Source organism: Myotis lucifugus, unplaced genomic scaffold, assembly GCF_000147115.1.
Source record: "Myotis lucifugus unplaced genomic scaffold, Myoluc2.0 scaffold_48, whole genome shotgun sequence".
NCBI lineage: Eukaryota > Metazoa > Chordata > Mammalia > Chiroptera > Vespertilionidae > Myotis > Myotis lucifugus.
Genome location: NW_005871096.1, coordinates 2,759,438 through 2,776,406, shown reverse-complemented (window position 1 = coordinate 2,776,406; position 16,969 = coordinate 2,759,438). Strand labels below are relative to the sequence as shown.

At 43.1% G+C, this 16,969-nt stretch overlaps 1 protein-coding gene across 1 annotated transcript in view; it reads right to left on the bottom strand.

Moving 5' to 3' along the window:
• ATP8A1 (ATPase phospholipid transporting 8A1) overlaps positions 1–16,969 on the bottom strand; it is a 207,296-nt gene that overhangs the window by 177,483 nt on the left and 12,844 nt on the right. The window contains 1 exon segment of the mRNA XM_023753617.1: positions 228–342. Within this exon segment, the coding sequence (XP_023609385.1) occupies positions 228–342 (115 nt within the window).

Below are 16,969 nucleotides of genomic sequence, written 5' to 3'. Positions count from 1 at the left end.
CAGGTTTAACACAAAGGGATTACCCATGAGCAGCTGCTTATCCTTTCCGCTCCTTCCTTATTGGCTAGAAGATGGAGAAATAGCCGATTCACACTGCCACTCAATAAGCTCTCAATATTAACTGATGTAACCGCAAGCTCTTTGCAATCCTTTTCGTTTTGGCTGGGAGAGGGCCCACAGGACTTGGCCTGCTGGCTGGTCCCAGATCATTCTTTAGCAGTTCCTACCTGACGTGGTTGTTGCAGAACTTGGTCAGCTGGGGCTGGTTGATGAATATAGTCCGTATTTCTTCCTGGTCTGCCAGAGAAGTCTTCTCTGAAACATCATCGGTCTTCTCATAACCTTAAAGAGAGAGAGAGAGTGTGTGCCTTCTTACTTGATAAGAAATGTTTCATTTTATTGACCAAAGCCACATTTCATAACTATTCCAGAATCTAAAATCTGTTATAAGCTACATGCATCTCCTTATTGGTCTTCTTGTTTCTTTCATAATAAAAAGAAAAAGCCCCACATTTAACATTTCTACTAAATTTAAAAGGCAGCATTTAATAGTATGTAAAAACTGACCCATTTCAAAAACAGTGACCGATTTCCAATTTTTGTTCATCTTTCCCCCATATATGTTCAACTTACTTTATTTCCTCCCAATACATAAGAATATGTCCCAAAGTAAAAAAATTTTGAAATTGGTTTACATTATAGTTTTAGACAAGAACTGATAAGACAGAAGTAATTTAAAATATATTTTAAAAATTTAAGCATACATATTGAATGCTTTTGTTTTTTCTTTCCTTTTTGGATGAAGACAGAAAAAAGATGAACAATGAGGTTTAAATAGGAAACCACCACAATTACTTAACTCACTGTGACCATCTTACTCTTTTCACTAATTAGAATGTATGCTCACAAACAAATTTAAAATGTTTTTCAGATCAAGTCATCTCACAATCATTGTAACGATTCAACAGATTCAGGCAATTTCAACTAGGAAACGGCTTATTGCAAAGTTGAAGGTGGTTTTAAAAAAAATACATGTAAGATCTAGAAGAATAAAACAATTTAAACTGCTTACTTTACCCTAGCGAGAATTCAACGAGGCTGGATTAAATCATTCCCTCCCCCTTTGCTAAGAGGCTCACACCAACAGTACTCTACCTCAAGTACCCACTTTCCTTCTCTTTTCTGCCAAGGCAATGCCAACTCCTCCCTTAAGAGCTGCAACTTGGGGTCTCTCACTGAAGTCAGTGAACCTTCCCTGTGTTCCCACAGTCCTCCATGCTCCCCTCTCCCCAGCAAAACCCGTACCTGAACGTTTCCTTACTGCCTGCTTGTGAGTCAGTCTCCCCCTACCAAAAAGGGAACTCCCTGAGGCTACGGGTGGCGTGTTACTCATCTTCCTAACAGGGCACAGGCAGCAGGTACTTGGTAAACGTTTGCCGAATAAACAAACACCACATGACAAAGGAGTGGTTATTTGTCCGTTTTTTTCTGGGGCAAGTGAATGCTTCTCCACCCAATGATAAGGACACCAAGGCAGCCAAGAGCTGGTAATCATCTGTGCTCTAGGGAAAGCTGGCCTGTGGGGTTTTGTTGCTGCATGACCGGGAAAATCACTCAGGCTTTCTACAAAGGGGAGGAACATGAGCATGGAGACCCAGGGTGCAGGGAAGAGCGTAGAGGGTGCGGGGGAGTGGGAAGAGGACAATAAAGATGAAGCACAGGCAAAGGCCAGGTAGAGACAGGTGAGATACGGCACTAAAAAAGCACCCAGGCTGGGTCTGAGGGCACCTGTCATGCTTGTGAAGAAGTCTGGAAGGCATCCTCCGGTTGGCAGCCAGCTTTCCAGGTAGACAGGCAGGGAGTGAGTCACGGTTTACACTCGGCACTCGGATGTCACACGGCTCCACGTAAGTACTGTGACCCTCATTTTACAGTTAGACACATCAGCAGCTTGGCCCATGGTCAGTCACTTGGTTCATAATTTTCTTTCACTACATCATGTGCTAGATACAACACTAGCTTTCCCTCCTAGTTTCATAGAATCCAAATTTCACATATGTATTAATACAGACCAAATGTTTGTGCCCCTCCAAGATTCACCCCTCAAAGGGGTGGTATCGGAGGTGGGCCTTTGGGGGGTGATTAGGACACGAGGACTGAGCCCTCGTGAATGGGATTAGTGCCCTTGGAAAAGAGACCCCAGGGAGATCGCTCATCTCGTTCATTATACGAGGACACAGCGAGAAGACAGCCATCTCTGAACCAGGAAGTGGGTCCTCACTAGACACTCAGTCTGCTGGTGCTTTGATCTTGAGCTTCCCAGCCACCAAAACTATGAAGTTTTGTTACAGCAGCCCAAACAGACTAAGACATGGGTTATCCAACAGAGGCACATCAACCTTCAACATTCTTAAAGATGTTCCTTAATGACAGCGCCAAGGGCACAGTGCACTGTTCATGGCACCGCACCTGGACAAAGCCTCGGGAACACCAGGTCTCTGCTCTGCTCTGAACTGATACCCTCAGGCTGTACTTTATGTAACTGGACTGTTGGGGGCCTGGGCCCTTGGATGTTCTTAGCTGAGGAGTTAGGCGTCACTCCTCCCGACGTACCCATTTATATTGGGATCTCAAAGGCTGCTAGGGGGAGTTGGGCATCACATCTCCTCACCTATTAATTTGTATTCAATAATTTCTATGCAGCAAAGGACAAAGGAATTAGAATCAACCCCTTCCCCAACATGAAAGCTAGAGTAATTAAAACAATTTTGATGGACTAGCATATCCCCAACCAAGGTCTGATAATAAGGGACCTTTAAGAAAAAAACTCACCAAAATGAGGGGGAAAGTCTACACTGGTGACCTGTTCTCAATGAACCAAGAACATAGAATATGTATAATAAAGACAGTCTATGCCAGTGGTTCTCAACCTGTGGGTCGCGACCCCTTTGGGGGTCGAACGACCCTTTCACAGGGGTCACCTAAGACCATTGGAAAACACATATATAATTATATATTGTTTTTGTGATTAATCACTATGCTTTAATTATGTTCATTTTGTAACAATGAAATCGGGGGTCACCACAACATGAGGAACTGTATTAAACGGTCACGGCATTAGGAAGGTTGAGAACCACTGATATAGAGGGTATTATGCTAAGTGAAATAAGTCAGACAGGGAAAGACAAGTAACACATGATTTCACTTATATGTGAAATCTAAAAAGCAAAATAAGCAAACAAATAAAATAGACACAGGTAAAGGGCAGGGGGGCAGGGGATGTAGAAGCGAATAAGGGAGGGATCAATGGTGATGGAAGGAGGTTTGATTTGGGGTGGTGAACACACAATACAACATACAGATGATGTATTATAGAATTGTACACCTGAAACCTATATAATTTTATTTAACCAATGTCACCATAATAAATTCAACAAAAACTTTTTTTAAAAAAGTTAAGACTCACAGATACAGAAAATAGTATGATGATTGCCAGAGGGAAGGTGGGTTAGGGGTGCTGGGTGAAAAAGGTAAAGGGATTAAGTAGTACAAAGTAGTTATAAAATAGTCCTGGGGACGTAAAGTACAACAAAGGGAATATAGTCAGGAATATTGAAATGTTCAGTGCCAGGTGTACTTGAAATGTGGAGAGGACTACATTGTAAAGTATATGATTGTCTAAGCACCATGCTGCACACTTGAAACTAATCCTATATAATAAAAGGCTAATATGCAAATTGACAGAAGGGCGGAACGACCAGTTACTATGATGTGCACTGACCACCAGGGGGCAGATGCTCAATGCAGGCTGCCCCCTGGTGGACAGTGCACTCCCACAGGGGGAGCGCCACTCAGCCAGAAGCCAGGCTCACGGCTGGCGAGTGCAGCGGTGATGGCGGGAGCCTCTCGTGCCTCCATGGCAGCGCTAAGGATGTCCAACTGACGGCTTGGGGAGTGGGCCTAAGCCATCAGTTGGACATCCCCTAAGGGCTCCTGGGCTGCGAGAGGGTGCAGGATGGGCTGAGGGACTCTCCCCCCAGTGCATAAATTTCGTGCACTGGGCCTCTAGTACAAAATAACATTGCATGTAAACTGTAGTTGAAAAATAAAAGGTAGGACCAGTAGAGGGACGGAATGGTTCCAGGCACAGAATACTGTGGATGCCATAGGCTTTCTTCACTCAGGCACGGTGGAAAAGCCTTGGAAAGGTAGGGCATGTGCATCTGATATGGAGCACAACCCTTGGGGCTGTCAGTACGATCCCTGAGCAGCTATGATACTCAAGGAGGAAGATCTGCACCAAAAACAAGGAGGCGAGGCACTCAGACAGTGGGAGACGGTGGTCACCCTTGCCCTGTTTATTCAGGGATTCAGCGAGCTTGGCCACACAGGCTCTTTCACCAGCAGTGCCACAGGCACCTGAGGCCCACTCCCAGGATGTCTGAAGGCCGGAGGTTGCAGGTACCACCTTGTGTATGTACCTGATAGCAGGTAGCAGTGATCAAGGCATAGAGATTCTGAGGAATACCCGAGTGAATGCACCCAACCTCAGAGGTCCACAGGAATATCTCATGAAGACATCTGGGAATAAGACTGGCATGCTTACTAATTTGGAATGTGAGAGTTTGTAACTGTTATGATTAGAATCTGCAATGAACTCTTACCTTACATTGTAGAAATAGGCAGGATAAGTTTGGACATATGGTAATGCATCTACCCAGACTCCCTCTGTGTAGAAGAGAAACAAGGCTCTTCTATTGGAATGAATGAACCAATCCTTGGAGGAAGGGAGGCAGCAATTTTAATCTCATATTCCTTCTGGGTTACTTACGGATGAAAACATGTTCTCTACATTCAACCTGACAGCCACCCAACATGCACCAAAAAACTCTATTTTTATGCTTCTTTTTAATTTCATCTTCAAATAGCCACCTTCAACAGCTATGATGATCACATCAAGAGCTCTGTGTTCGTACCTGGGCAATGCCTTCACTGAGATGCTGATGTACAGAGATGGCAAAGGTAACTGACAGAAGATCCCTCCACCATTCTGCCCCAAAGAAGGTAAAACTAAGATGGTACAGTTGCCATTCCTTCCTATACACAGTTTGTCCTTTGCTTTAAGGAGGGAAGCTGTGCCTCTTGGGATCTGTTTAATAATTCAGAGAGCTTGTTCACATAAATCATTAAAGATCACCAGTAGCTCTTCATCCACCTGTCTTTTCTCCCGAAGACTTACTGAGAATGGAGTCGGCTTTTGTGTCTGCCCCTCATGGAAGGCATGTGGAGGAGAGTGAGGCCCAGATCTATCAACAGTTCTCATGGAGACTTCATGGAAAGTGGGGCTTTCATTGCCCTTAAGTCATGCAAAAGGTTTTAGTTACTGAATGTGCTACAAGGAGATATTTGTATTACTACATAAGGATATACAAGCAGCTTTGATAAGGATATACTATTTCAGCTTCCAGCAATAACTTTCTGGATCAAGAAAACATAGGATGATGATGGTCAGCACCCTAATCACAGCCCTGAAGTGAACACGTGCTCATCTTCCCCTAAGAGTGTCAGGCCATTAAGCCCTCTTAGTGGTTGTGTGGCAAGCTCAGGTTCTCCCACTGATTACTTATATGACCTCAAGCAAACCACATACTCCCTGGGGAGTGGGGGAGTATTCTCTTCCCTTGTAAAGTGAAGAAGGTAGGCTAATAATCTTAGGTTCTTTTCCAGCTCCAAAGTCCTGGGAAATTCATAGCTACTGGGCACCAGAAGGAAAAAAGTCAAATCTCATTTGTTTAGGAAAACAGGACAATTTAAAAATAAAATACAAAATTTCCCTACTGGAGCCAGATGTTTCACAGCAATGGCTGCCTAGCATAATCTGCACCCAGAACTCATCACAGGGCCAAATGGTGGTTGCGGTCATGACAAAATCTCCTTATTTGAAAAGATAAATAGGGACTATACTTGGTTGCCAGCAACTACTGTACCTGGCACTCACCTGTTGACCAGTGACTACTGGGTTACTGAGTGTGTTGACATATATAGTCTTTCTTTCTTCCTCTGCCTAGATTCATGATCACATGCTCGTATGCCCACAGAATGACGGAACAGGGAAGAAAAGTGCTCAATAGTTATTGAGTGAAAGGTTTTTAGTCCTTTCATACAATGACAACAGAATTATCACCTCTGAAATTACCCATTTCTCATCACAGATATCATGAGCAAATCAATACATCCATTGATCAGTAGTTCATTCATTCATTCAACACATACATTCAATAGAAGTTGAACACCGTGCCTACTATGTGGCAGCCATTTTTTAAAAGCTGCAGAAACAAGGGGGAGAGATCAACCAAAGGACTTGTATGCATGCATACAAGCCTAACCAATGAACACAGTCACCAGGGGGGTGAGGGCATGAGTGGGGTGGGAAGGGGGAGGGACAATGGGGGGATAAAGACACATATGTAATACCTTAATAAAGAAAAAAATAAAGAAAGAGCTGCAGAAACAGCAGAAAAGTAAGATAAAGTCCCTTCTTCTTGGGGACTTATTTTCTAGAGAACAAGATAATTACAGAACACGATAAGTGTGATGAAGAGAAAACAAGTGCTTGGTAGAATGACTGCAAGATCTCTTTGTGCTTCCATTTCGTCATCTATATATGGAGATGACAGTAGCACCTACCTCAGCAGGGTTGTGAGGACCTGGGGAGTTAACAGATGTAGAGAACAATGCCTCGCACACAGTAAGAGCTCCAGAAACGTTAGTTATACTCATTGTACTCTTTATACTGAGCGGAAGGGAGGCCTCTCCATGAGGACTTCAATAAGGAAAGATGAGGGACAGTGTAAACTAACTGGGAAGAGCAGGAGCAAAGCCCTGCAGATAAGAGTGAGCCTGGCGTTTTCAGGAACATGAGAGGACCAGTAACAGTGAACAGGAGCATCCAACAAGAAGAAGCAGGGCCAGATTGGGAGACATAGTAAGAAACTTGAATTTATACTCTTTATGCAATAGGAATCCACTGAGCAGTTCTAGGCCGGAAGATCATTTTGTGGCTACTGCGATAATCCAGGTAAAAGGTGATTACGTGAGACTGTGGAGACAGAGACGAAAGGAAGTGGATGTATGCATGATAGATTTGGAGGTGGAGCTGTCTGACCATTAAGCCTCTCCAGGTCTCTCATCATCCCACCACTGTATGGAGCCACAGACACCCACTGTCTGGTGCTACTCTAAGCAAAAGCCCAAGACTTAAAAGAAACAGGGTTTTCAATACAACAAATGATTAACCCCTTATGGAAATGTCTCTATAGCCAAACAACCCTGTCCTTAGACACTGCACATCCCTTTCTCACCAGGACATGGTAACCAATACTATTGAGAACACAAGGTATAACCCAGAGATTATAAAACATGAGAGAGTCAGGACTGGGAGCACAGGCCATGGAGTGAGAGAGAGAATCTAGCCCAGCAGTTAGGAGCTGTGGGAACCTTAGACAAATTATGTATCTCTAGCGGCCTACCTCCTTCCACAGGTGTCTGAGGAGAGTAAGGGAGATGATTCGAATGTAAAGCACTTAGGACAATGGCTAACTTCTGCGCATACAAACGTTCTAGCTATTATTTTTATTGTTGAAATTGGAGAGGCGGACTACGGAGAAAAGGAACAGGCTTTGTTATCAGATCTGTGTTCGAATTTGGATTATGGCACTTCTACATAACTCTGGGAAAATTATTTTATGTTTTGAGGCTTGGCTTCCTCGTGCATAAAATAGGGTTAATATGAGGATTAAATAACAGTATGTTAGCCATGTAGCACCATACTTGTCACTCAAACAGTTTCAGTCACTCTATTCTACCAAGAGATTATAAAGATAATCTCCCCTTCAAAATCCTTGAGATGGGAAACAAAGTCTTAGAAACACTAATTTAGGTATTAACATTTTTTTAAAAAAATCGGACACTATTTAATTTAAAGCTGTGTCCAGCAAATGAATCTAGAGAGTAAAATAATGGATTTTACTCTAGAATTATATAAATTAATATTAAATAAGTACGTTTTCCCCAAAATGTCATCTGTATAGTGGTTATGCAACAGAAAAGAAGAGGTGGGGAGGTAGGAGGGAGGAGAGAATAAGATACAAAATCATTCAGTTGCCTGATAATATGGTTATAGAACCATTACATTTTTACAGACTCAACTTTATTGCAATTATAAGTAAGGCTGTAATTGAAATCAGAATAGCTATTATATTAACTCCCCAAACATATTTAGGAAAATTCAATGATATATTCTTCTTACTCAATGGCTTCCAATATTAGACATTAAAGAGACCATATTGATTGCTCATGTTTCTTGACCTAGAATGAGATCATTAGACAAACAGCCATGCTTGCAACAGTCATATAATCAAATAAAAGAATATTAACTGGAAAACTAACCAGAGACTTAAAAGGCACAAATGCAGAACATAGGTGTGATTAAAGGTAGGTGTTACTTACCTTGGGAAATTATGAGCATTACCCATGGTCCATTCTAAAGGTTTGAATATGTCTTTATTTTGTTGTCCGGGAAAAGCAATAATAATAAATGTCCTTATCTAAAAAAAATCTTTTTGGCTCAAGTTTCTGGAACAAAACAATCTGTGGCTGAATAATTTAGAATCAGGGGTCCTCAAACATTTTAAACAGGGGGCCAGTTCACTGTCCCTCAGACCGTTGGAGGGCCGGACTATAGTTTAAAAAAAAACTATGAACAAATTCCTATGCACACTGCATATATCTTATTTTGAAGTAAAAAAACAAAACGGGAACAAATACAATATTTGTATTTGCATGTGGCCTGCGAGGGCCGTAGTTTGAGGACCCCTGATTTAGATGTTTGTATTTTATTTACTTTGTTTTTAGTGCTATCTTTATATATACACATATATCTCGTTTATTTAATTGGAAATACAGAAGCAGTTACTAGAGCTACGGAAGGGATGTGAATCCCACGTTCTGCACTGTTGAAGCAGAATGGTCAAACGTTCGGTTGTGAGCCGGGCAGCAGCTGTTCAGACAGACAGGGTACAAAAGGAACCACCACCCTGCAAACAATGAACCGGGTGCTTTGAAAGTTAAGATTTACACACTACCTTTTCAGATATGCCAGTGATTTTCAACTGAGGTGCCACCTACATTTCTAAAGCAGGCAATACCTGACTATTTAGTCAGGAGCACTGACCCCTTTTCCCTTAGATTGTCAACGTATAAAATGACAGTAGCCAACACAACAATAGCTGCTCGGTGTGAATGAATCAAGAATATACCTACTTTTTTCCTGTCAGATTGGCAAAAGATATACTTTTTGGTGTGCCACAGAATTTTAGTAATGAGTTTATGTGTACTGTGATATAGAAAACGTTGAAAATCGCTGTACTATGGCACAGAAAAAATCAAACACCTCTAAAAGCACGGAAATTAAATAGAAACTATCCAGCAACATGTTTCAAATTTCTAGATCATGCCTGCAACAGCCAGGGGGAATGAAGTGTTCGATTGCATCCATATCCCTTCCCTGTACAGAGTATATTGATTCAGGCTTCATGCGGGGGGGGGGGGAGGGGCGGGGAGGCATCTGCTACTCGCTCCAACTCGGTCTGCTTCTTCTGAAAACAGTCCTTTGATTTTCTTTGGAAAACTTCCTTTTCCCCAACTGTAGGCGGTCTTGAGGGACTGGTCCAAGATAGCATCCCCCCTTTGGTTTTAAAGGTGGACACATGGCCCATGCTAGATTAATCACAGCCCATTTGCAGTGTACACATATGAAACGGCTGAGCAAGATTAAGACCGGCACTGTGGCATCCTGAAGTGACTGTCCATTAGTCAAGCTGCCCTGGGTCCTCCCTGACCTTCCTGCGAAGCCTTTCATTTGACTCTGGAACTACTCCTACTACTCACAGACTGCATGGCTTCCATATTGTGGAATTTTAGTGGAGGCGTTTAGCAGTGGAATTTCAGTCCTGGCTGGAAGCCAAATCCTGTCCCACTGCCCATCTAATGTAGCTGGGCACTGACTAGACCTGGACCTGGCCAGGGAAGAGGCTGAAACCTATTCCCGGAACCCCAATCACTAGCTGGCTTTTTTGCTCTGCATGGATGACCTAGGATCACAATGCAACTGCCCTGCCTCTCCCTCCCCCAACCCACAAATCACCAGGCTGCCTGGAACTTTCCCTAACAGGCCCTACTTGCTATATCAGATCTCCTTGGACATAAACAGCTGTCCTAACCCAGCCCTGAGTGCAGCATGTTCTGGGATAACTATGGGTTGCACAACAGCCAAAAAGCTTTCCACACCTCTAGTTTCCTCTCCTTTACCTTCTTGTTCATGCAACTGGGGTGCATTTAAGTTACAACACCGAAACTAAACAAATAATATCCACTTACCCTATGTAAAACATGGCTATCTACCTCAAAATTTGGTTGTTTTTTTATCTTCACAAACAAAGGGTTCACTTCATTATAAAATAAAGAATTATTCTCAAAATGATGTCGATGTGATTATTTTCAAAAGGATGTAAGGAAACTTAGCTTCTCATACGCAGAACTGGTCACGGTCAGAGAGCCAGTGAGTACCGGAGTCAGGACAATATTTGGAAACTGGTAAATTCCAGCCCAGCTTTAATAGTGATGATGGATGCATTCATTCATTTGACTATTAAGCTTGATCTGCTCTTTCCCTGTAACTATTTCTCCTCTATTTGCCTTTTCCAACTCAACACAAGTTTTTCAATCACAGCCCTCTCCTACCCTCATGGCCTTGTTATTGGTAGATGACCATTCTTCCTTGAAGTGTCACCTACAAAAGTTTCAAATAAATATGGTGGTCTTTTACCCCTCCAACATTCATCTTTTGATCGACTTAGTTATATAGCATCTGAGAGTAATAACAGATGTTAGGGATGTACCTAACTTACATATTGAGGACAAGGCAGACATAAGGGTACCTGTAAGTATCTATCATGTATGTTACTCTAATATGGGCAAGAAACTTAACACTTCGTGGAAGTCCCTTGCATGCCATAATGTTTACTAAATTTTCTATTTTAATATCAGATATCCAAAAAATCCAAGACAACTTAATAGTCTTCTCCCTATCCTGATGCCCTCTGATATATTTCCCTATCAGGACCTGTCATGACCATAAAGGGCAAGTAATATTTTTCTTAAAGTGCCTTTGTGGGAACAGATGTAAAAATAACCAAGTGTGAAAACACATCAACAGCATGTCTTGCCTAAAACAGGAAAAGATAATGGGTTAACACTTCCTGAACTCACACTGAACTGCAGCAAGGCCCAGACGTGGTAGTATGAATTCTAAGCGGTAGACACTGAAAAAAGTATTGCTGGTATTCACAGGAAAGGTTATCTTATGCGGTATTACATGGAAATCTATGGCATGCCAAGTGTTGCACCTCACACATAGTAAGCACTCAAATTTCCTGGCTGCCTGCCTTGGATTTTAACCCAGAAAAAAAAGTCATCTTGGGCATGCTGAGTTGCTGAAAATAATAATGAAAACATTTATCAATGCCAAATCACGCTTAGCAGGAAAAGGAAGAAGAACAATGAAAGATGAAAGGAAATTAATGCTATCGCCTTGGGAATATCCCATGGATCACTTGTTCAGGTAGAAGAAGTAAACAATTTGTTCGTCATATAGAATTAAACACTGGCACAGAAACAGATCGCACTAGCAGTAAGGGGTTTCAACTACCAGGCATCTACCAGGCACCTCCTAGAAGTTTCAATTAGCTAAAAGCATCAGTAGCTTGTCTTGGCACCCAATTCATTCAGGAAACAAGAGGAATGGCTGCTGTGTACTGGACTCTAATCAATGCAACAGTGATACAGTAGTAATGATACTCGTAGAAGACATAACTGCACCAAAGAGCTTTTGACAGTCAAAGGGGGGGACACCAGGCTAAGCCACGCATGCACGCTAGACTTGAGGAGGACACATTACAAGTTATCGAGACTGAGGAAGGGCAGAAGTTTGGAAGCACGTGTAGAGCCACATGCTGATTTGTTGTGAAAGGGGGGAAAGGAGGTGTATTCAAAGAGACCACTGGGGCTGCCCAGGAAGTCACTGAACAAGTAAAATAAGACAAAAAAGATCATGGGAAAGGTTGGAAATTGGGTCACCTGGGTCACCTGTTCACTAGAGAATAATGACATCTGAGAATGGAGGAAAGATGTTTTACAAAATGTTGGAGACTACCAAAATGTTTCCTCCCTTCCATTTGGAATACAAGGGACTGATGGCATCGGTCTGCTGCCTGCAGATGATAAAATAAAAAGCAGAACTTCTCTAAAGAATTTAAATTAAAAAAAAAAAGCAGAACTTCTCAACTCCTGCATCTCATACTTCATTTCATTCTCTGTCAAGGAAAATCTTCTTAAGACTGGAAAGGTTAGAACAAACATTAATTGGAGGAACTAAAGCGAAAGGGAGGGAAGGTAGGGGATTATTTAAAAAAGAAAAAAGGAAAGGCAGTACCCAGCTGCTTAAATGAATTCCTATGATAGAGCATATCTATATTATAAAAGGCCAGTGGCCGTCACGCCAGAACGACCAAACGACTGGACACCAGGAGGTGCATGGAGCACCTCTCCGTCCCTCCCCCTTGCGTGCGAGCCATTAGCAGGGGCGGGGCTTGCGGCTTGTGCAGTGCGGGGGGCTCATGGCTTGTGCAGTGCGGGGGCTCGTGGCTTGTGCAGTGCGGGGGCTCGTGGCCGCTCGGGGCTGGTACATGGCGGGTCTGGGGTCCCGCAGGCGCAGTGGGTCTGGATCTCGCGCGACATGGGTGCTGGGCCTCTAGTAGTATATAAAACTTGTAAACCTACGGAACTGTGAGCACCTGCAAAGCATTCAGGGAACATTGAATAGGACACTTCAATGTTTTGAAAGTGGTGTTTTTCACACACAGGATGTATAGTCAGAGATTAAAAGGAAGTTTTCCCCTTTGAAAAAGGTTCTTTACATCACCTCAGTTGAGGCAATAATGTTATTGGCCAACTCCTTAGCGTTTTGGATTTCAACAAGGCTTCCAGCTCGGCCCTATAAAATGGATTCAGGATTCCATGATGAGACAGCACTGTGGCTTTACATCCATGACAAACAGCCACAGAGGGGGCTCAAAGTGAGGCTGTCCTTTGGTTCCCCTTGCCTGCAAGCCCTTCTGAGGGAGCCGACCAGGGACACCCTTGGCTCTTGCCCCTCCTCCCCTCTCCTGGCCTAGTTCCCTGGACTGGGGTGTCAGGGAGAACAGGAGGCACCTGACCCGCAAGGCTAATCAGATTTCCTTCTGGGATGTGAACTTGAGACCCAGAGACACAGGCAGGCAGACTTGGCACTGAGCAGGGACTGTCGTGGAGGGCTGGGCTGGAGGTCACAGCACCCTGAGGCCAGGTGCGTATCTAAGGTGTGAGTGAAGTGGGGAACAGGGTGGATGCACGGAGGGAACAACAAGGCCATATAAGGCAAAAACAAGGCAGAGTGAGAGACCCCAGAATCCCATGAGGCTCTGCTGTGATCCAAGAGGACCCCCTGGATGGTTAAATGCATAACTTAGTGACGGCTCTGGAGCCAGACAGCCTGGGTTCCAACGACAGGATAAGCACACACATGGCATGATTAATAAATGCACAGGCGACATGAAAAAAAATCGGAATCCAGGAAGGTTTTAAAAGGTAGAATAAATCGAAGGTCTGATACTAAGGCCTCAAAAAAATCAACTGTGCAAATACAATATGGGGGACATCTGGCCTAGCCAGATGTGTAGAAAATAAAAGGCTTTATTGCTTTTACTGCTTTCTCAGCAGGAAAGGACTTGCTAAGAAATAAAACTGTCTGAGGATGAAATGGGCTGTACCATCAGCGGGTGTGATTCTCAGTACTGACAGGTATTCCAAGAGGAGCTAGATAATGGTGTGCTAGCAAGCTGTCTCAGGGACCGGGCGACACTATACCATCGCTCAGTTCCCTCCAACTCTCGAATTTCATGATGCTATTTTTTAAAAAAGACAATTATAAGGTCATCAGAGAATCATTAATACATCATAGAGCCAATGCACAAGCAAGTTTTAATCACTCTGTAGATGGGAAAAGGAATTATTGAATTAGTTGATAAAAATGCTTTGAGGACAGTTAACCCTGCTGACTTCAATAGCAATGCCTCCACAAGAAGATATATGAATTATAGTTTTGAATGAGTGAGCCCTTAAAACATACTGGAAGAAATACTAATACAACCATGAAAGTTTTCTGAATGATCACAGCTTTCATTTTTAGAGCTAGTTATGCATTTTCAAGATAAAAACAGGTAGATGCCTGACTGATTCCAACAGACTCACCTTCATTTTGTTTAAAGAAGCGGAAACACCCTAATAACATCACTTTGCTGCTGTGTTGTTCTCAGGAGAGGCAGCGCAGTTTGATAGGCACCTGCTTTTTATCACCATTGTGACTTTGGCAGGAGAGAAAAATTATTCACCTTTATTTTTTAACAAAGTCTCAACCATCAAAAACACCCAGTGAAGAAATGAAAGCCTACCTGCTAATTATGGCTTTGATGGAGGAGTCAGAGCAGCACACACAACAATATAAACCACCCCCACACAAGAACAGCTTTTTATTCTGTAGAACCAGACATTACCCCTGATAAGAAAAGGGGTGCCACTCTCATCGGCCTATCGATGACAAGCAGTGTCACAATCTGGCATGTCAAATATCCAACAGGTCCATCGAACAAGCCTAGAAAAACAGGACACCCATAAAGGTGCATGGAGAACACCACCTCCAGACGTAACCCTGAGAGGGTGTGGCTCCAGGTGGCTTGTCTGCCATCCGCACTGTGGGCAGCATTGAAGAACCACCGAGACTGGTTGGACAAGACAGGCTCCGAGACTTAGGAGTCACTTGCACAAAAGGAAGACAGGGCTGGCAGCCATTAGTTTGTCAGGATGTGGCTAAAAAAGAAGATAAACCTCCACTAACCAGATTAAGCTGGGATGTGTGAATGACAGCTGGTGGGCTGCAAAAACTTAAAAGACCCAGCCCAGTGCTCAGTGACATTAAAGCAAGGACACCTACACATGTGTGAGACTGCTATCAGCTCTACCCAATTCACAGGCAGAACAAGAACAATGAGAGGAGAGTTTGAACAGATATTTCAAGAACCTTCTAATGCAGTGGTTCTCAACCTTGGCTGCACATTAGAATCACCTGGGAATCTTTTTAAAATCCTGATTTCTGGGCCTCATCCTCCGGGAAATTCTGTTTCTTTGGGGGTGGGGGCCACAACATTTAGTAGTACAAGAAACAGAATTTCCGGAGGATGAGGCCCAGAAATCAGGATTTTAAAAAGATTCCCAGGTGATTCTAATGTGCAGCCAACGTTGAGAACCACTGTTCTAATGTCATACGGAAAATCAGCCAGTGCAGAGTCTCTTAAGGCATCACTTTGCCCCCCACTTGCTACCACCACTAATTAGAATCGTGAAATCAGCCGCTTAGATGTGCAGTACCCGCGGCCATTGTTGAGCAAAGTGCAATGGGTCTCTGGTGATAAGAGGAAAACTCCACGCGGCTTCAAAACCATTCCACCCGCTAACGTTAGCTTCCACAATGTCAACAGCTGATCTTATCCCCAGTCACCCACCAGGTGCGGGTTCAGGTAACATCTGCTGAGCGCCTACTTCACAGCTCTCACTTCATTTCTCACTCTGAGGAACAGCCCTGTGACGTGGAACACCTCAAGAGCCAAAACAACACGATGATGACACAGAAGACTATTCTCATCTCTGATTATGGAGCAAAAAGTCCCGCCAATAGGATTATTCAGTTCCTAGGTGTCTAAGATCTAGGAACACCTAAGACCCTAACAGTTATGTTTTCTTAAGTTCTAAAGAATATTTGGAGAAAAGAAGATGGGAGAAAATGGAGGATGGATTGAAATCCTGATTTTAAGATAAATGCAATAGTCTTTCTAAAAAAAAAAAAAAACCAACACGAAAGAAATGTACACAAACATACATATTTTGGCACATGTGGATCTCCACACTCATTTCTAAGATGCAAGGAGGTTTTCAGTCCTTCATCTCAAGTGTTTTTTCTCTTACTAAATGGTGCCACTATTTTGGGTTCAGGGCCCAAAACATCAGTCATTTTCAACTCCTTTTTCTCTTCAATGCTCCACATCCTATTCATCAACAATTCTGTTAGGTAGATATGAATTCAAACTATATCCTGAACCTGAGCACCTCCCATCACTGCCACTGATTACTCAGTAGTCCAAGCCACTATCCTCTCTCCCTGGTTCAAACCTCTATCCTGAGGATGAAATCAGAATCTCTGGGGGTGGGACCAGGGATCAGCATGTTTACAGCTCCTGGGGAGATTCCCATGTGCAGCTAGACTTTGCCTACTCTCTACCCAACAGGCATATGACGTACTGGTAGGTATTACTACCATTTTGCCAAAGCAAAACAGGAGTCTCAGAGAGGTTATGTGACTTGCCCAAGGCCACACAGCTTGGAAGAGCCACAAGTCAGATCTCACTCCAGGCCTATTGAGAGCCCCAAGTGCCTCATTGCATTTTCTCTCTAGTCAGTCATTTACAAGGGCTTGAGCTTAAGGGTTGAAGAGAGTGGGGACAGCACTAAGCGATGCATAGTCTCAATTTGTGTCGTCTCACAGAACAAAAGCACTGGGCTTTTTACGTGGCTACTATGTCAGATAGACTGGTACCTAGCAGACAAAATAAAAAACAAAAGAAAACAAAAACCCACATGAAGTATAAACAGTAAAGATGGTGATTCTAGTTTGCATCAAAGGAATTAAAAGAAAAAAGGACAATTCTAGCTGAACAAATGAAAAAATGTCTGACATAAAGAAACCTTCAAATTCAGACTGAAG